Here is a 19,540-nt window from a genome sequence, read left to right as displayed (position 1 = left end):
CATCACCACCACCACCACCACCACCACCATCACCATCACCACCACCATCACCATCACCACCACCATCACCACCATCACCATCACCATCAACACCATCACCACCATCACCACGACCATCACCATCACCATCACCACCATCACCACCATCACCACCACCACACCACCACCACCACCACCATCACCACTATCACCATCACCACCACCAGCACCATCACCACCACCAGCACCAGCACCACCAGAACCATCACCACCCCCACCATTCTCCTCCCACATTAGTTTCTGGGTAGAGGACTGTGTAAGTCAGAGCAGGCAGCTGGATAGCCAGGGCTATTGAGGAGTTGGCTGGGAAGAGCAGGAGAGGATTTGTAGGATCCAGATCCTTGCCGGGGTCCTTGCTTGTCATGTGACCTCGCACAACTGACTTGTCATTTCTGAGCCTCAGTTCCCCGCCCTTTAAGAGTAGAATTATGCTCCATGACCCCACTACTTTTCGATGTTGTTTTGAGAGTGAAATAAATTGAACTATTTGAAGGTGTTATGTAAATTTGAAAGTGGTGAGCAAATGTTATGCATTCTTCTCAGCATGTAGATTCCATTCCCAGCTGAGCCCCTCTCTCTGCCCCCCCTCCCAGCAACCACACACTTACCAGGTCCTGGGAGTGTGAGGTTCCAGGAACCAACCCCAGGAGCTGGAAGATTGACACCACCTTTGACTGGAATGCAAACAACATGCAAATGAACAAGCAAATTCCCTCTCCTCCTTCGCGAGGGCCCTACCTGGTCCTGGTTGGGCTGCCCTGCCCTGGCTCTTGTTCAGGACAGGTGGTGGAGGGACAGGGCTGCGGGGGTCCAGGCGGAAGGAAAGGCCTGGAAACACCACACGTCACAGAGCACCCAGCAAGCCCATGTTCTCGCCCTGTCTCTGCTCCACAAAATATCCATGCGTCTTCCAGAGCTGCAAGCTTCCCTCCCTTGTCTCAAACGTGGCCTCCGTCCCTGTCACTCCGCCCTCCTCTCTCTCCTCCCTTCTGTCCTTCCTCCAACTTTCCCTGGGGGCCCTTGCAGGCCCTGGACTTGGTGTCCACCACCGGCACTTGGGCTCCAGGAGAGAGACTAACAAGAGGCCATGGGCCCGCAGTCCCAGCTCACAGTGCAGAGCGTCACCCTATGGACCCCCGGGGGTCCGAGGCCACTCCTTGAGAAGCCTTGGCGTGGAGCTGCGTGTCTACCGTCCTCCACATGTCTGTCTGACCACCCACCACCCAGGCTGGGCTGTGTCCTGGGTGCCAGCTAGTGAGACCTCCTGATGGGGCCATGGGGATGGGACATCAGAGCCCGGGGGGCAGGGGAGGACCCATGTGGAGGCTGAGGTGGTGTCCAGGGTCCCTGTGGACACCTGGGGCCTCTTTGGCACTCAGAGGTGGTGAGAGCGGGGTCGTGCACCTGTCTTGGGGGCCTGGGCAGGGCACCAACTCTCAGGGGAGAACTCGGCCTGCGCCTGCAAGGGGGCCAATGCCTCATCCATGACACTTGGAGCCCGCTGGGCGCCAGGTGTGGTGGGCAAGTGTGCAAAGCCGGCTGGGCCATCTCGAGCCTCAGCTCCCTCGGCTCTGTGATCCCTGCGATTGTCTGTACTGATTTTCACTGCACGGTTTATTCAATGCTTAATCTCCTCCACTGAAAGCTCCGAGAGCGGAGCGGCGTCCTCAGTCCCAAGGGCCTGCTAAGCCCAGGGGAAGGCCTGACGGAAGCCGGGCGGCTACTGGCATGGGCCCTGAGTCCACACGGCCTCTGCTCTGGGAACCGGGGTGGCAGGGGTGGCGTGGGGACTGGCCCGGTGTCAGTGGGTGCCAGGCCCACGGGAGGCACCCGAGGAGGCCGGTCAAATGGCGGTAGTTGATAGTCACCCTCAGGGGTGCCTGGGGAGGGTCAGGGCTCAGTCTGTGATTATGGATTAGGGATCAGTACGCCCGGGACCAGGGCTCAGTCAGGACGTCGTGAAGACTGGAAGTGGTGCTTCAGAAGTGTCCAGGGCCGGAGGCAGGAACTGCGTGTAACGACCCTCCTTCCCTTTCTGCCCTGTCCATCCTGAAGACCCCCTTTGAAGAACGAGTCCATGAGTCTCGGTCGCACCTGGTCGGAGTGAAGGCTTCGGTGCCAATCCTAGTGCCCGGCTGTGTGAGCTTGGGCAAGTCACATCACCATTCTGAACCACGGGATGCCCAGCTCCAGAATGGCCCCGTGCCTTGCAGCCTTTGGAGGTTACAGATGGAGATGGGCATGCAGTGGGCTGGCCAGCACAGCTGCTGAGGACGTGTCAGGAGGGTGCCCTTCAGGCTGCCCACTTGCAGGGCTGTGAAGGCCCTTGGGGGTCCCCAGTCGGCCCCCACCCTGGATCCCCGGAGCAGCAACAGTGCCAGCTGTGGGCTGGTGCCACCATACCTCTCCCTGACCTGCATTTCCTCTGCCGGGCCCCCTGCGGGGGGGGTGGGGGGGAGGGAAACCCGCCATTCGCACCTGGTTCTCAGCCAAGAGTTGTGACAACGAGTGGTTGAAAATAGTCTGAAACTATCCCGGCCTCGTCCTCCCCAGGGAGGGCAGGGTAGGCGAGGGGTGCCAAGGAGTGGGCAGCACGCTCGGGTTACATAAGCTCAGCGCCCTGAGCGCCCCGGGCTCCCCGGGAGAAGGCAGAGGACTCAGCCCCATGGCCGGGAAGCCAGGTGTCCTGGGCCTGCGGACGGGTCCTGCGGGCAGGGCATGGGCCGTGGGCCCGGCAGAAGCTGTGGGGCACGGTTGGCCGCGCAGACTTTCCCGGGCCTGAGGACCAGGTGGACGACACTCTCCAATCCCTTGGTCCTGAGTCCCCCAAACAAGTGCCCCATTCCTCCTCCTTCCCCCAGAAGCCCGCCTGAGTCCCGCCCGATGGAGACCCTCCAGCACCTTCGCCGCTCTGAGCCTTTCCTGGAGCGCTCAAAGAAATGACGCCACCCAGCTGACAAGGGCAGCCTCGGCCGCAGAGGCGGGCTCGGCAGAGTCCAGAGTAAGACTGGCCGATCTGCCCCTCACCTCTGCCCACCTGCTCCCCCTCTCAGGAGGCATGTCCCTCTCCTGGGTGCCCACACCCCAGTGCCCCCATGGCTTCGATGCCATCCACAGAAGCGCCCTGCCTGGCTGAAGGGAACTCTGTCTTTCCAGGCCTGGTGTCCCCCCGGGTGACCCTCAACCTGAGATTTCTGCGTCAAGCAGGCCTGGTGTTCTCCAGGACCTTAGGCAGAGGTGGTGAGCAGGGATCAGGTGGAGCGCCGGGGCCCATGCTGCAGCAAGAGAGCTTAAGGTCAGGCGTGGGAGGAACTTCCAAGGGGTAAGGGTTGTGACAGCTGGAATCATGGGCCAGCTCTTCCCTCCTGTCTCCTGCCCTTCCACTCACGAGGCCCATCACTCAGCCAGCCAGCCCGGGGCGTGGGTGGTGGCCCCAGAGGGCCTCCGGGGCCAGGGCCACACTGAGGGTGTGCACAGTGGTCCACGGGAAATTCGTTCCTTGGCACTGGGGGCGGGTGGCAGGAGCTCAAGGCGTCGGGGCCAGACAGGGAACAAAGCCGTGGGCAGCCAACTGCCGTCTTTTGCCGTCATGCCGCCTGACCCCAAGGGGCTGCAGGGAGGGGGTCCTGTCCTGTGGGCGGGGCTGAGTCAGGGCAGGGAGGCAAGCGGGCGTGGGGCAGGAGCTGGGCCCCAGCCAGGAAGCTTGGCACCAGAGAGCAGGAAAACTGGGGCTCTGGCGTGGAGCCCACACCTCCATTGGTATTTGCCATCTGTGCCAGGCCCTCCTTGATTTACTCATTTAATCCTGACAAAGACCACATAGGTGGTACTATTATTGTCCCCATTACAGATGAAGCAGGCACAGAATGGGTAAGTTGCCTGAGGTCACACAGCTAGAAAGTGGAGCAGTCAGGACACAACCCAGCCTCCGGTCTGGCTGCAGCCACTGCACCAACACGCCCTGAGGACACCGCACTCTCACCTGGAGCCCCGATGTGTGGAGGGGAGAGGTGCTGGGCGGCTCACCAGCTCTGCGGCCAAGCCTGGAGCCGCAGGTCGCGTGCTCGCCCTCCCAAGGGAGCCTCAGGACTCCTGGGTGCCAGACCCCGGCGGGGATGGCCGGCCACAGCCGCAATGGGGCAGCCACAAGCCACATGTGGCTGTTTAAAGTGAAATTAGTCTAAAGTATGTAAAATTACAAATTCAGTTCCTCAGGCACACAAGCCACACTTCAAGGGCTCGGGAGCCACACGTGGCCAGTGGTGGATGTGTTGGACGGTGCAAAACAGAACGTGGCCACCATCCATTCTATTGGACAGCTCTGTAGGGCCATCTTTGGAGACCGGCCTTCTCTGCTCTTTGCCACTCCCGCCCCCGGCCCAGAGGCGGGCAGCCTGGGGAGAGGGGCAAGGGGAGGGTGGGAGGGGAGATCGGCCTCCCTGGGCCCTCTCACTGCCCACCTCCTGGTAACTCACCCTGACGCTGGCCCTGAACCTAGTCTGCTAGAACACAGACCACAGTTGGGTCGCTGCTGTGTGTCCAGACCTGGCCTGGGCTGGTGAAGGGTGATGGTCCACGCAGGACTGTGGACTTCACGGAATGGAAGCTGCTGCACATCTGCCCAAGACCCACCGTGTGCTGGCCCAGTCACCCAGCTCTGGGCTGGCCCTGGCGTGCAGAGCCCCTTGTGGAGGGTCCCGTCACTGTCACTGGGCCCAGGGAGGGTCTCGGACTGTCTGACTTTGTGGATGGGCTGAGATGTGTCTGGTGTGTTCCCGGGATACAGCGAGGGGCCATGCCTGCCAATGAGGAGATCACCGGGGAGGATGGAGGACTTCCCGGAGGAGGGGCCCTTCTGAGCTTCACCCTTTAGAACCCGTGGTTAACCGGAGGAGCTGGGAGCCCCTGGCCTTGCTGTCCTTCCTCCCCAAGCATCCCTCCTCTTTTTCCTCCCCTCACAGTTGCACAGCCTGAAGGGACCAGGGCTGAGTGGGGTTGGGAAGGAGGGGGGACCCAGAAGGCAGAGCTACCACAGGGCGGGGACTCGCTTCTGCTGAGTGGCAGTGCAAGTCCTTCGTGTCCTGGCTGGGAGGCTAATCAGGGCATGTTGCATCCACAACTAATGATGTGCATGTGAATCAGCTAATTACTCACCATGCTCAGCGCCCCCCACCCCAACTCTGGCTGGCAAAGTTCACGGAGTGGTTGGAGAGGACCACGAATGTCCCCAGGCTGGGAATCCCCTACTGCCCAGCCCCCAGGTGGCCTCTGAAGGCCCGAGGAGGGTTGCCAGATGCTAAGGGCTCTCGCTCCACCTCTGTCCCAGGAGCCAGGAGTCAGAGAGCTTGGTTCTAGACCAACCTGCTCCGCACGCGACCGCAGGTAGATCCCCCCTTCTCCCCTGAGGAGAGGACTGTCCTATATGAAAATGCTTGGAAATAGACAGGGCCTCAAGGTATGCTTCCTGCTGCTCCACTGGGGGTCCTCCCAGCCCCCCCACAAAGTTCCTGTTTCTCATCCCTCAGGGATGCCTTAGCGTGTACACTCAGGCCTGGGAATAAAGAACTGGATGGGTAAGACTGCCATAAGGACAGGGCTCAGCATGGGACCAGGGTCGGGGCTCAGCATGGGACCAGAGCCGGGGCTCAGCATGGGACCAGGGTCAGAGCTCAGCGTGGGACCAGAGCCGGGGCTCAGGGTGTGACCAGGGTCAGGGTCAATGTGTGACCAGGGTCAGTGATCAGTGAGTCAGTGGCTGTGGTCAGGGATTGGTTTATGGCCATGAAGAGGGCTTTTAATGTCATGAGCTCTCTGCGGCTGGGTGAAGAAGTTCTAGAACCTGGATAGGGTTGACCTGGCAGGGGATCGTCAGTTTCAACCTCCTGTGCTAAGCCCACTCTGGGTTTCTTCAAACTGTGGCCCCGCCCTCAGGTGGCTGTGAGATGGTCAAGGGTTTGCACAAGCTTTGGTGGAGGGTGCTGGATGTAAACTGGTAGCAAATCTCTGGAAGAGTGGCCATTGGCTTAGAGTTCTAGAATCCTGGGGTGTCTGGGCTGCAAGAAACCTTCAGAACCCTTCTGTCCCGGTACTCACGTACCCATCGGGACATTGAGGCTGCAGCGGGGCCGGTGTGACTCTGTTCATTTCAGGGCACTCAGCTGGGTGTGGGCCTGGGGCAGTGGATAGAAGCCCTGCCCTGGAATTTCAGGGGCCATGCTGACTTTGCTCCCTCCTCAAGGAGGAGCATGGGGGCAGTTAGGCACCTCTGCTTCTAGGAGGGGGAACTGTCTGGGGTCTGGATCAGGAACTGGGGCAAGGGGACACTTTTCTAAAAGGGGCAAGTAATGGAGGGAGGCAAGGAGTCCCGGAGCAGGGAGGGGGAGACATGGCCCTGCTGAGAAGCCCCGTCTGAGGGGACACCACCTTGTGCTGGATGGCCTGGGTGGAGGGGGTCCCAGCCTTGCCCTGGGAACCCCAGGCGGGGGTCCCAAAGCAGAGGAGTGGTATGGCTGCTATCCTCCCCCATCCACAGGAGAAAGGTCGGTGGCAAAGCGGCAGCTGAAATCCTGACTCAGAGCTACCGGCACCCTTGGCGGGGCCTTGTGGCCTAATACCAGAGGACCCCTGGTGGCCACGAGCTGCTAGTGCAGGGAGGAGATGGAAGCAAGGGCAGCGGGCAGAGAGGATCTGGGCTAGGAAGGGTGGCAGGCGCAGATGGGGCAGCGCCTCACCCCCACCCCGCCGGGGGCACCACCTCCATCTCTTCCCCCAGTTCAAAGACTTTGGGAAGAAGGTCCTTTCCCCGGGAGGGAGGGGGAGGAATAAGGCTGGCCTGGAGGTTGACTGGGAAAGGGGCCTCCCCTGCCCTCCCAATTGCCTTGGGATCTGTGTCTCCCTAGCTCTTCCGACCAGCCCCTCAGGACACCCCTAGAGGCTTAGGCCACAGGCTGGCCTTTCGAGAGGGACTGGTTTGGACGGAGCTCCACCTGATGAGGGGAGCAACGTGCAGTGACCAGAGATGGTGCTGACTGTGGTGGTGATGTAATGGCACTGTTTGGGGGTCATGGCAATGGTCATGGAGAGAACAGTGTGGGAGTGGCTGCTGACATTCAGGTTGAGAATGGTGACAATGATTGCGAATTAATGTTTGATGGTGACAGTGATGACACCCTGATGGAGCCTCCTGGGAAGAAGCTGAGAAAAGCAGACAGTTGGACCAGATGCTGGGCTTGGGCAGCAAAGGCATTAGTGGAGAGCTAGGATGATAAATGTGTATGGTATTGGATATTCAGGCGGACCCAAAGAAGATTTTGCATTCAGAGTGGACCACAAGTTATGAAAAAGAAGCAAGGGGCTGGGAGGCATAAACATCCTGGTAGAGAAGGACCCTGAAGTAATTTCCCTGAGGTCATTCCTCCAAGACTCTATTTCATTCTAGGGAGGCCCCCTATGGGTATCTGGCCAAAGGTCTCAGAAGAAGAGGGACTGTTGTCACCTTAAGATGGGAGATGAAGCAGCTAAAGGGGCCATCTCCATCAGCTTATGGAAAACAAAATCTACATATGCGACTGGGATGTCCTCACTGTCACCAAGTCAAAGGAGGATGCATGGAGGATGTGAATGTGGATGGAATGGCTGAGGACAGCTCCACAGGGTAAATGGTGGTCTGGACCTCACTTTCAAACCCTTGGCTCTTCTCCCAAGCCCCTCCCTCAGCATCTCTCAGAACAGAGTACCCCTGAGGGGACTCGACAAATCCAACCTGGGCAGTTCAAACTGGCCCTTCCCACGTCCGCCAACCTCTGACCCTCTTGGATGGGGTCCAGAGTCTGTGCCTCTGACTCTGTCTCTTGCCCATCACTCCTTCCATCTTCCATCCAACCCGCCCACCCCCTCTCATCCGCCTATCCATGCATCACCCTTGCAACTGCACGGCCCACCCCATCTCTTCAGCCCTCCACTCACGTGCCATCCATCCACTTATGCACCCACCTACCCTGCCCACCCTCAGCCGCCTCTTTCCTCCATCCCTCCCCCACCTCCACCCTTCCATCTACCGTCCCACCCACCTCTCTAGGCATCTGTCCATCCACCCAGCCGCCGGAGCACCTCCTCAATCTACACCCACTTACCTCATCCACCCTTCCACACGTCCCATCCTCTCATGGACCTTTGTGCATTGTTCACGCACAACCCCATATAACTTCCTTCCCGCCATCCATCTGCCCTCTGTCTATCCATGCATCCCCCTGTCCACCTATCCACCCATCCATTTATCCAGCCGGCCAGCGGCAGCCACTCCTCGGCTCCTGGAAGAGGCAGAGGGCTGAGACCCAACTCTTGGTTTTCCTGCTGCATGGGGCAGGAGCTGGGCTTTCCTCGGTGTGCGCGCTTGTGTGCGTTTTACCCGTGCCCCCAACCCCGTTATCTCTCTCCCCTCCCCCACACCCCGCCCCCCGCTCGCGCTCCCCTCTAATGTGTGATCTGGAAGCTCTATAAAGCCTGATGTAATCCGTAATGCAGTCTCTGGCTCCCGATTCGGGATCCAGTTTCAGAGAGGGAGAGATTGGGGAGCGCCGGCAGCCCGGTGGGGGGAAGCAGCTCGCCTCTCTCCTCCTCCTTCTCCCCATCCTCGGCCTCCTCCTCCTCCTCCCCGCGCCGCCCCGCCCCCGGCTCGGCTCGGCTCGGCTCGCCCCCCCCCCCTCAGGAAGGGGAAAAAAGGCGAGAGGAGCGGGGCAGGCGAGAGGAGCGGAGCGGCGGCGGCGGCCGGAGAGGGAGCGGCGGGCGCAGGCGGCGGCGGGCGCGGCGTTGGCGGCGGCCCCGGCGGAGCGAGCGTGGAGCCGGCGAGCCGGGAGCACAGGCGGCCGCGCCGCGTCCTGGCCGGGCCCGGGCCCGCGCGCTCCGCATCGCCTGCAGCCCGGGCATCCGGACCTCCCCGGCGCCCGGGGGGGCGCCGGCAGACGGGGGGAGGGGAGGGGGCCTGCGCGCGACGGCGGGTGCGCTCCCGGGGACGTCGCTGCTAGGCCTGGAGCGGGCCGGGGGCGACGGAGGCAGGAGGACCCCCCCCCGTCCGCCCGGACGCCCGGCTCGGCCGCCGGCGACGCGCGGCGCTCCTGGGTATTTGCAACTCGCCGGATCAAGTCTTCGCCAGCGGGGCCGCTGCTGCCGGGAAGGTAAGGAAGGCTCCGGCGGGCGGCTGGGGGCTGGGGGCGCGGCGAGACGGGGTGCAGCGAGGGTGGGAGGGGGCCGGGGGAGGGGCGGACGCCCGGACTTCTTAACTTCGCCGTTTGGAGCTTCGCAGCTCCGAGGTTTGCGCTCGGAGCACGGGAGTTTGGACCCCCCCCTCCCCCCGCCCCCTGCCTCCTCCAGCGGCCGCGACGGAATCTGGCAGGTCTCCGCGCGCCCGCACTGGGAGGCTGAGGAGGGGGCGACCTGGACGTGGGAGAGGCTCCTCGGCGCTGCTCACCTGCCCCCAGTCCACACACACGCAGCCTGGCCGGGGTGGCAGGCCAGGCTGGGGAAGACACCCCTCCCCATCACAGGCACAGACCCAGGGCAGGCTGGGGAAGGCGTTCCCGTTGTGTCCTCACCACATACGGACGCTGGCAGGGGCCTCAGGGAGCCCCAGATGTCCCCACAGCCACACGCAGACCCAGGTAGGTTCAGGAGGGACACCCCAGTGTGTCCCCCTTCCCCTCATCATAGCCAGAGCCCCATACAGACATTGTAGGGGCCCGAGATGTCCTCCCCCACGCACAGTGCCTCCCTCGAAGCCTCACGGTAGACCCGGCACTGGCGGTGGACACTCCCCGGAGGTTCTCTTATCCCCAGATCGGGCGGAGGGCTACCCTAGCGCCCGTCCGCCCCCCTCCACACACACGAAAGCCCTGACTCGTTCCGTTCTCGGCTTCTTTTCCGCTCGCTCGCACAGGCCGCGCGGATAAGCCGCTCCGAACTTTGGGTCGGCCCTGTGCCCTCTCCGCGGGAAGCGGGGAGGCCAGGCGCCGGGCACTCCTCGGTCCCCATTCCCAGCGGGCGGAGGCCGCCGGCCCTCCGCGGCCGCCGCGCTCGCTTGGAGCCGCGCGGAGCTGCCTCGAGGAATGAGCCTGGCCCCTGCCCCCTCCCGGGCAGGCTGGGACTCTGGGCCCGGCCGGGTGCCCTCTCCCACTAGTCTCCGCGGCCCCCTGGGCAGGGCAGAACGCGTCTCGGGCCTGCCTCGGGAGGGGGCGGCGGAGCTGAAAATCGCCGCGAAGCAAGGTGGCCAGGAAGGCTCGTCAGAGGATGCGGTTCCCAGCCCCAGTACCTCTGCCGGGCCGCGGCGGCTCCTGCTGGGGTCACTTCCCAAGCAGCCTAGAGAGAGCGCCCGTTCAGGCACCCAAACCCCGGCCCGCTGGGCACCTTACCCTCCCCACTTTTATTTTCGGCTTCCAAGTTTCTTGGAGCGCAGGGAGGCAGGATGGGACCGGACGAGTCCTAACCCGCCCCTCCTTCAGCACCCTTTCCCTCCGCGCGCTCCCCAATACGTCCCCTTCCCCCGGGTCTGGGTCGAGGATTCCTTAGCGGCAACTACCGAGGAGTTGAAAGGTGTGCAGGTGTGTGGGTGGGCAGGGGGCGCGCACCCACGCCCCAGAGGAGCGGATTGGCAAACGTGTTGGGGAGGGAGCCGGGAGGTCTGCGCTCCCAACCCACCTCGGGACCTACGGGGACCCCCAGTGCCTTCCGCCACTACACAGACACACGCCCCCTACGAGCAGCGGCCGCGCGGGCGGGGTGGAGAGGGCAAACGGGAGGCTGGGGTCCCTTTTCACATCCGGAGGTGGCATACGGTGTATCTGGGGTCTGAGGAGGCGGCCAGACCGTCTCCTAGAACCCGAAGCCTTCCATTTCTTGGCGACCCCCGCCCCCGCGGAGGCAGCGAGGGAGGTCGAGGGAGAGAGCCGCTCCCTCACCACCGCAGGCGGCAGCGAAACTCTGCGTCCGGACGCCCGGGTGCCGCCGGGTCCTGCTTTGAGTACCCGAGCAAGGTCAAGCAGGCGAAGGAGGGGGCGGGGGCTCCTGGGCGCGCCCCCGCCCGTGCAGAGTCGGGGCCTTGGGAGGGGGTGTGGGCCGCCCACCGAGTCAGCCCCGAGAGCCCGCTGCCCGCGCCCGGTCCCCGGAGGCGGACGCTGCGCGCGTTCCGGATCCCGGAGCGCCCCGCGCCCGGCCCGGCGCCCTTCCTCCCGGCTAGCTTGCTGGCGCTCGGCGCTGCTTTCAGACTTGTTGCTCCTGGATGCGGGGGGCGGGGGCGGGGCCGGCCTGGGATCACCGGAGCCCGGGCGGCGGGGGGCCGAGCGCGAGGCCGGCGGGAATGCGCCAGGGCGGCGCGCGGCTCCGCGGGCGGGCGCGGCGCGGAGGCTCGAGCAGGGAGTTTGCCGCCTCCGATCCCGGAGAAGGGCGCTTGTCCCCGCCACCCTCCCACGCGGGGGCGGAAAAGACGATTCGTCGCCCTCGGCATAACGCCGGTCTCCTCCAGACCCTGGGCCGGGAGGGGACGCAGCCAAGTTGTCGAGCCCTCCCTTGTCCGCAGGCTCCGGCCCCTCTCGGACCTCTGTGGCCGCGTCCGTGAAATGGGGGCGAGGGTGGGGGTCTCGGAGCCCTTCGGCTCAGGCCCTCGGCGCTCGTCCCGATGTCCAGCGTGCTGGGCCCGCAGCGTGCTGGGTCTGCGGCGTCCCGACCGGCCGGGTCCGGAGGCAGCTGGGCGCCTGCGGACGCGCGGCCTCGGGGACGGGCACGAGGCGGACCCGGCAAAGCCAGACGAGCGGCGGGGCGCGAGCAACCTCCCGTGGAGTCCTCGCCCCCTGGCCGGCCCGCCCGGCCCGGCCCCGCCTCCGGAACGAGTCCTGGGGCCCAAGCCCGCCCCCTGGGGACGCCTCCAGCTCAGGCAGGGGCGGCGGGCGCGGGGCTGCGGTGGCGGTGGCGGAGGGCGGCGCGCTGTCGCGTTCGGCCGAGAGAGGGCGCCCGCGCCGCCGGCCGCCTGCCCGCCCCTTCCGTCTCTTCCGTGGCCCAGGCGCCCGCCCCATCCTGGGCAGCCCTGGCCGCCCCCGCCCTCTCGCCGGTGCCGCTGGTCCCTGCACTCCCGCGTCTGGGCGGGAGCGCTGTGACCTGTGTCTCTCCACGCTCGCCTGGCCCCCGGACCTCCGTGCCCTGTGCACGGGCGTGAGGAGCATGTTTGTGTACATGTGTGCTACGCGTGCACGTGTGTGTCCGGCCGGCAGGCTGGCGGCATGTGTGGGCAGGCATGCAAACTGCCACATGTGTGTGTGGCGCGGAGCAGGTCTGTGTGAATGTGCGCCCTGGATGGCAGTATTTAACCGCACCGCATTTTACCTGTGGCAGGTCCTGTAACTGGCTGTGTGCAAGAGGTGGACCCCTGGGAGTAAAGCTCTAACCCCGCCCCCCAAACCTCAAACCTGGAGGGTTTTGTTAACTCTATCCGAGCCAGCAAACCCACGCTATCCCATTGTCCTCTGGAACCCTCTGGCCTCCAGCCTCCATGGCTGCAGCTGCGCCATGGGTCAGAGCTGTGATTTCTGTGTAAACACACACGGCCCGGATACCCTTGTGCACAGCTTGCGCGCACACACATACTAAACATGTGGGTGCCCACGTGTACACACTCGCACTAGTGGTGCAGCCCGGACGAGGCAGAGGGCATGCCCCCCACCCGGTGTGGAGGCTGGTGGGAATACGGGAGGAAGGAGACCCTGCTCGGCTCAGTGAATGGACCCTGGGGGTGGAAGACAGCAGCCTGCAGGAGCCCAGAGGTGGGGCTCCCCGAGAGCCCTCCACGGGGAAGTGGCAGCTAAGTTGGGAGAAGAGCGGTGGTGGTGGTGACGATGAGGAGGGTCTCAGTATGGGACCAGCCATGCAAAGGCCCTGTGGCAGGTGTGAGGCGTAGACAGGAGCTGGAAAAGAGGTGAATGGCAGGACCAGGGCTTCAGAGGGAGCGGGGCCAGACCGCAGATCCCTGTAGGCCTCGGGCTATGTCCTAGGAGTGGTGGGGGCCACGGGGGGTTGTAAACAGAGGTGATGACTTGGCCTGATGGACACGCCAAAGATAGCGGGTGCTCCTAGGGTCAGACAGGTTGCATGGGGCTGCCCCGCCCACAACTGCACTGGACTCCAGACTTCACTTGTCACCACAGAACGGCCATAACCCTGATACCACCCAAGAGCCCCATCAGTGTGCACCACAAACAGACCCACAACACAGCACAGAATGCGAGCGTGCGCTACCCTGGAATCTGGGCCCCGAGGTGGACATTCATGTCCGGGGACATGGTGTCACTCCGAGGACCCTGGGGCCGCAGGGCACCGGGAGAGCCCCTCTTCCCACCCACTGCCCATTTACAGTTGTTGGAAAAGTAAGGCCAGAGAGGGGAAGAGCTTCCCATTGGAACTTTGATTCCAGGCCTTTGCCTCCGCGCAGCTGCAGGCGACAGAGGCACAAGGCCCTCCCCCTGCAGGAAGGGGCTTCGCAGGGAGACCCCAGGACCTGTGGCCTCAGCTGAGTGTAAACCCCTGGGTTCAGATCTCTTAGGGAGCCGTCCCTGTGTCCCAGTGTCCTCCTGGCTCCCAGGGTAGGGGAGGACAGGCGCTGCCCCGGAAAGCACACAGCAGGCGGGAGGGTGCTGCCCTGGGGGGCGGGGCTGCCACTGCAGGTCTCGGGGAGGGCCCAGTTGTCCCAGAGGGATGCGAGTGCCTTCAGAACAGAGAGCGCTGTCCCTGCTCCCCGCCAGAGCCCTGACCGTCTGGGTCCCAGCGCGCAGGGGCGCCTCCGGAAAGCCTTCCACTCACACACGTGCACACCTGCACACATTCACCCCATACACGGTGACCCTCCCCGCTGCCGCGCACACGCTCCCTCACGCACTGCACACGCGTGTGCATAGGCGCCCCCGTGCGCGCACACTGGTCCCTCCGCAGTCCTGTCCCGGTCTCGGGGTCCACCTCCCCGGCGCTCACCGTGGGCCGCAAGTTGGCTTGCCCTTTCTCCTCCGGGCCCACCCTCTGCCACCCTCGCTCACCTCGGCCATCCTGGAGAGAGGGGAGAGGGTGCCCCGTGGGTCTCGGGGAGGCCCAGGTCCGGAGCCTTGATACCTCTGGGCACCAGGTACCAAGGTACGTCTTGGGACGGCCAGTCCTGCCACAGCTGCTGGCACCATTAGAGTGGGTACAGGGGACGTCGGGAGCCAGGAGACCTGGGTTTCCTGAAGCACGTCCAGGCTAAGCACCCCCTTCCTCTGTTGTCATCCCCCCTCTCCCCACTCCATGCTGTCAGGACCTCTGCGTCCCCACCTGGCCAGGCCTATCCGGGACGTCCCTGGGACCTCAGTGTTGTCTGCCGGCCGCCAGGGCCCTTCCTGACCGCCTCTTCCGATCTTGTCACCATCCTCACACCCTCCCCATGTGGCCTTGGACAGGTGACCTTGGATGAGCCCCTCTTCCTGGGAACTTCAGGAACGGATCCTGGCGTGGGGTGTGGGTGGGCATCACTTGTAGGCCAGCCACTGAACGGGTGTGGAAGGTGTGTCTCCCTCTCCGGGAGCAGGGGCTTAATCTGGGTACCGAGCAGGGGGACACAGAGGGGAGAGGGCAGTGACGTATGTCACACCCAGAATTTCAGGAGCCTCCCCTCCTCAGGAGAGTTCCCCGCTCCGGGGGGATGCCGCAGTTGATGGGGCAGACGCTCTCACTGTCCCCGCCTGGGACTCTCCAGAGAGCGTGTCTGTGTGCACGCAAGAGCATCGTGTGCGTGTGTATGCAGCCATGTGTGTGCATGCCCGGGGCGCAGGACGCAGTGGGAGCTCAGAGCGGGAGGGGTCCGGCAGGCTCAGGTAAGGCTTCTAGGGCAGCCACCTGGCCCGTGTCCTGAAGGACAGGTGGGTGTCTGCTGGGCAGGGGCCAGGGCAGCGGGGGCAGCCCGGGAGCTTGAGGGCACGGGGTGTCTACAAGGCCTACAGGTGGTTTGGGGTAACAGGCTCCTGGGCAAGAAGAGGTGTGATGAGGGTGAGGGTGTGTACGGGGAGGCCTGGAGCAGAGCCAGCAGTGGACCTTCCGGGGCACCTTTCTTTTTCCTCCTGGGGAGCTCTGCCTGGCCTCCGGCCAGATTCCCCTGGCAGCCCCTGTGCCCAGGCAGGTAGGTAGGCAGGGGAAGGAGGCCTCCCTGCCGGCAGCCCAGCCCCGCCCAGGCGGCCCCTCCCCGCCCCGCGGGGATACCTCACTGGCAAGCTCCCACCTTTCTGCTGTGAGTGGAACATGGCCGGGGCCTCCTTGGGGAAGGCCTGGGATGCGCCACACGTCAGTCAGGAGGGCTGGGGGCAGGATCTCCTAGCAGAGCCCCCAGCTCTGCTCAGGAACGGAGGCTCTGCCTGGCGGCCTGACCTGCCACAGCCCAGGAGGGCGGCCCCCGTTGGGCGGTCAGGTGCCCCCGGGGGGCCTCCCCTGCGTGCTCTCCCAGCCCCACCCGGCCGCCGGCTCCGAGCCACGGATGCCCACGCGCCCCTCCCCCAGTGCAGCCTTCCCCAGGACACACAGGCGGGCACTGTTCAGAGTGCGGGCGGGACAACAGAGCGCCTTTTGTGGCTGGTGTCGGGGGATGCCATTGGCGGCCTGGGGTGGGTGGGGAGGGATGGAGGCAGGGCTTGGGTCAGGTCTGTGTGTTGGGCAGTTGCGGTGGGGTGGCGGGGGGGGGGATCCCACGGACTGAGGTGAGGCTGGAGACTTCTGGAGGCTGATGGGTGGGCATCCAGCCCACGCCCCTGTGTGGCAGCGATCCCGAGGCGCCCAGGGCTTCTGATCGAGGCCAGGGGCTGGATGGTCCCCCGTGCGCAGCTACGTCTGGGACGGTGGTGGGAGGAGGGCGCGTCACCCCTCAGCGGGCTGCGACCCTGCCAGCTGTGAAGTGGGGCCGCTGCTGCTCCTGCCTCCTGGGGTCCCGTGTGCGGTCAGCGTTCAGTAACCAGCCACCGTCTCCCTCTCTCGTCGCCGTGACTCCAGATCCCCGTCCTCCGCCTGCCGTGGCCGGCTCTCTGGAGTCCCCCACCCCTCACCCCAAGGCCACCCTGCAGGCTCTGAGAGGCCGCGTGGTAGGTTCGGGGCAGAGGCTGGCCAAAGGGATGGGGGCCAGACACCAGGAGGGTTTCCCTGCAGCAGGGCAGTTTGGCCCTGAGAAGGTGATGGGAGAGGCGGGGGCCTGAGGGGGCTTGGGTGCTAATTGGCCACCGTCCTTGGGACCCCAAGATGGGCAGGGGGCGATGGACGCCGCAATGACCCAGGTTGGGATATGGGAACCCAAGGACCAGACAGGGGGCCTGCAGCCCCAGGGAGACAGTCCCCCCGTGAGCACCTCTGGAGAGGAGCGACCTGCAGCCTTGCTGGACCCCGGCACCGAGGCCAGGAGCCTCCTCCAGGCCCCTCACCTGTGGTCCCAGGCTTGTAGAGTTTGACCCCCAGCGGAGGCCTGGGCGCTGGGTGTGGCTGAGGGGAGCAGGCGTGAGCCAGCCCGGGGGAACCACAGCACCAGTCACCTGCACCCAGTGTGGAGCCGGCCTTCTGCCGGCCTGGCCCTTCTCTGAGGCCCTGCCTTGGCCTCCGTGGGGCTCCGTCCTGGCCATGGGCTCCCCCTCCAGGCAAGCACTCCTCTCCCAGCCCCAGTCCCTGTCCCACTGCCCTGCACGTCCCATGATTAAACGCTGAGCCCTCCTCCTGCTGGGAGCCTTGTACAAGCGTGCTACTACACGTGTGCGTGTGTGCAGACACAGTGCAGGCACGCACACACATGTGCACACACAGAGACATAGGTGTTTGCACACGCACATGCGTGCACATGTACGGGCACACGTCTACTCCCCCCAGCTCAGTGAGGGTCCCCACCGCCCATGGCCCACATGCTCAAGCTAGAAGCCTGGTCACCTCCATGACCCTGTTTGTCCTCTGACCACCCTCCCAGCCCAGACACCACACAAGCCTCCCCCCGGCTCTCCCTGCCTGTGCCCCCTCCCCCGTCAGAGGAATCCCCCCAGTGAAGATCGATGCTGTCCCCCTCATCCTGGGACCCTTCCCCAGCATTGCCCCCTCCAGGACACTCTCCCTGGGTGCCAGGTGGGGTCAGGGGCTCCCCTGCACGCCCCACCCCATCTCAGCTCTGCTTGCCCAGGCCTGGGATGGATTCAACTGGTCGGCCTCCACCACGACTGTGTGACCTGGGGCCTGACACGGGCGTCCCCCGGACCAAGGCTAGAGGGGACCTCTGAGCCATTTATCCAGGGCCTTGTTGGAGCGTTTCAGGCAGGCAGTTAATGGGGATGGAGAGGCCTCAGCCTCTGGAAAGCATCTGTGGGTCTGTTGGGGGTGGGGCAGAGGGCAGGGTGTGGGGTGCGGGCAGGTGGAGGGTGAGTGACCGCTGGCAGGCACGGGAGCTGTCCGTGCTGACGGCCTAGGCCTCCTGCCCAGCTCTGCCCCGAGACCCAGCCAGAAGAGGCAGGGCCAGGCCAGTTCTGTGGCACTCAGACTCAGAGCTGGGACAGCGTTCTGGCCAGCAGAGCCCTTCCCAAGGCCCAGGGTGTGGAGCTGTTCAAGGTGTAGAGGAGGCCTGGCCCCCTGGTGGTCCTAGTGGTCCGCCCTGTGGAACCCTGTGCGAAAACCCCATGGGTGGGCCCTTCTAGGCCATCTCCTGGCCCCAGGAGGCTGTTGAAGGCTCATACCAGAGCCTCAGTCCCGGGTGTGTGGCGTCCTGAGCTGCCACTTATCCCCTGTCCCCATGGGCGCCTCCCGCCTCCCCAGGGTCCAGGCCAGCCACGTCGCCTCCACATCGCAGCGCCCAGCCGGGGCCGGGGCCGCTCTCTTCGGCGTCCTGTGCGTCCTTGCCCTGCCTCCTTCCTCACCCCCCAGGCCAAGCCCCGTGTCGCCGCCCTTCTACGGGGCAGTTCTGAATGGGCGCTGCCCTGCATCTCATCCTCGCTTCTCCCTCTCGCCCGCTATGCGGGACCCTGGGCTGGGCCTCGCTCCCCTGACAGGCCCTCAAGGAGCGGAGTGAGCTGGCATGGATGAGGGCCAGCCGGCAGGGATGCTAGGAGGGCCCCGGCTCGGCCCAGCTCCCACAGGCCCTGGGACAGGGGCAGGATCAGGGCCGGTTCTGCCGGGCCTAGGGCAGTGCCAGCTCTCAGAGGGCAGGGGCTTTGTGTGGCAGACCTGGGCCCGGATCCTGCCTCAGGCGCCCAGCACCAGCAAGCCCCCACCAAGGTTGTTCGTCTGTGGCCCCCATGTGCCCGTCCGCACAACTGCACCATAGCAGGGGCCCCAGGATTGCTCCTGCGGAGACAGAGTGCCCCGCGCAGGATCGAGCCCAAAGTTGGTCCCCTCCCCGCCACGAGCCCTGCTTCTCCTGTGCTTTCCCTCCATGCTGGGCCTGGCTGGGACGCCCCTCCAGGCCTGCGAGCCCACAGGGTGGTGGAGGCAGCTGTGCAGCCTTGAGGCTGAGTGTCTGAGACACCTGAGGCCGGGTGTGTGTGCCAGGCTGTACCCTCATTCCACACGGGAGGGCTGTGGCATGCGCCGCCAGGGGCTGGGGTGGGGAGGGGAGAGTGTGGGCCCGGCCTGGGCCATCTCAGGACCGGGCAGGCCCCTCTGGGGGAAGGTGCTGTGTTTTGGGGTGGCCTTGACCCCAGGTCAAGGGGGATGAGTCAGAAGGAGTCGGCTGTCACGTGGCGGGTGTCAGGGTGGTGTTGGGGCAACGCCCGACTGTGATCAGAGTTTCTGCTGGGCTTTGCCGACTTCCACCTGGGATTCTCCGGGGCATCGGAGAGGGTTTGTCCCGGGGCTGGGGCCCCAGCTGGGGGCCTGGTGGCTGCATTCGGTCCCAGCCTGGGACCAAGGGAGGGGGCGCTGCAGCCGGGGCTGGGGTTCAGGTGAGGTTTCGGATGCCATGGCCACCCCTGCAGGCAGCCTCCTAGGTCTGGGATTGACTGTGGGACCCTGGCCCCAGCCTCTCGGTTCCCACACATGGCAGTGGGTGGCCAGGGCAGGCGGCTCTGCTATGCTGGCGTCCGAGGCTGGGACCCGGATGGCCTAGAGGCGCGACCGGAAGAGGGGCTTCCTGGAAGCAAGGGCCAAGTGCAGGGTCTGCATGAGGGGTCTGCAAGTCCTTTCCTCAGGGGACCTGAGCGTTGGCCACTAAAGAGCCCCACAGGGCCGCCCCTGGTGATCCGGAGCCCCTGCCGCGGGTGCCTGCTGCCCCATCTCTGGGTAAACCTGCAGGTCCAGCACTGACCTCATGCTGGTAGAGTGAGGCTGGGAAGTGAGGGCCTTGGCCGAGTCCACACTGCCATGAGTGGGGCAGCCCGTGTCCAGCCATCCTGGCCAGCCCGAGGCCGCCCACGCCCAGCTCCCTGCTCTGCCTACAAGGCCTGCCAGGAAGGACGCCGGGAGGGGACTGCAGAGCAGTGACCGACCTTGTGTCGCC

The 19,540-nt window shown here is 64.9% G+C and overlaps 1 protein-coding gene across 1 annotated transcript; it reads left to right on the top strand.

The window, feature by feature from the left end:
• Positions 1 to 3,628: 3,628 nt before the first annotated feature.
• On the top strand, positions 3,629 to 12,179 carry LOC114895653 (collagen alpha-1(I) chain-like). Its single transcript, XM_029223218.1, has 4 exons — positions 3,629 to 3,700; positions 8,747 to 9,212; positions 10,072 to 10,433; positions 10,773 to 12,179. Exons 1-4 carry the CDS (start codon positions 3,629 to 3,631, stop codon positions 12,177 to 12,179), a joined length of 2,307 nt encoding a protein of 768 aa, XP_029079051.1.
• Positions 12,180 to 19,540: the final 7,361 nt, after the last annotated feature.

The sequence above is a fragment of the Monodon monoceros genome, unplaced genomic scaffold (genome assembly GCF_005190385.1).
Source record: "Monodon monoceros isolate NGI ecotype Baffin Bay Population unplaced genomic scaffold, NGI_Narwhal_1 Super_Scaffold_14, whole genome shotgun sequence".
Taxonomy (NCBI): domain Eukaryota; kingdom Metazoa; phylum Chordata; class Mammalia; order Artiodactyla; family Monodontidae; genus Monodon; species Monodon monoceros.
The sequence above is the reverse complement of the archived record's forward strand: the minus strand, read 5'-3'. Positions and strand labels throughout refer to the sequence as shown.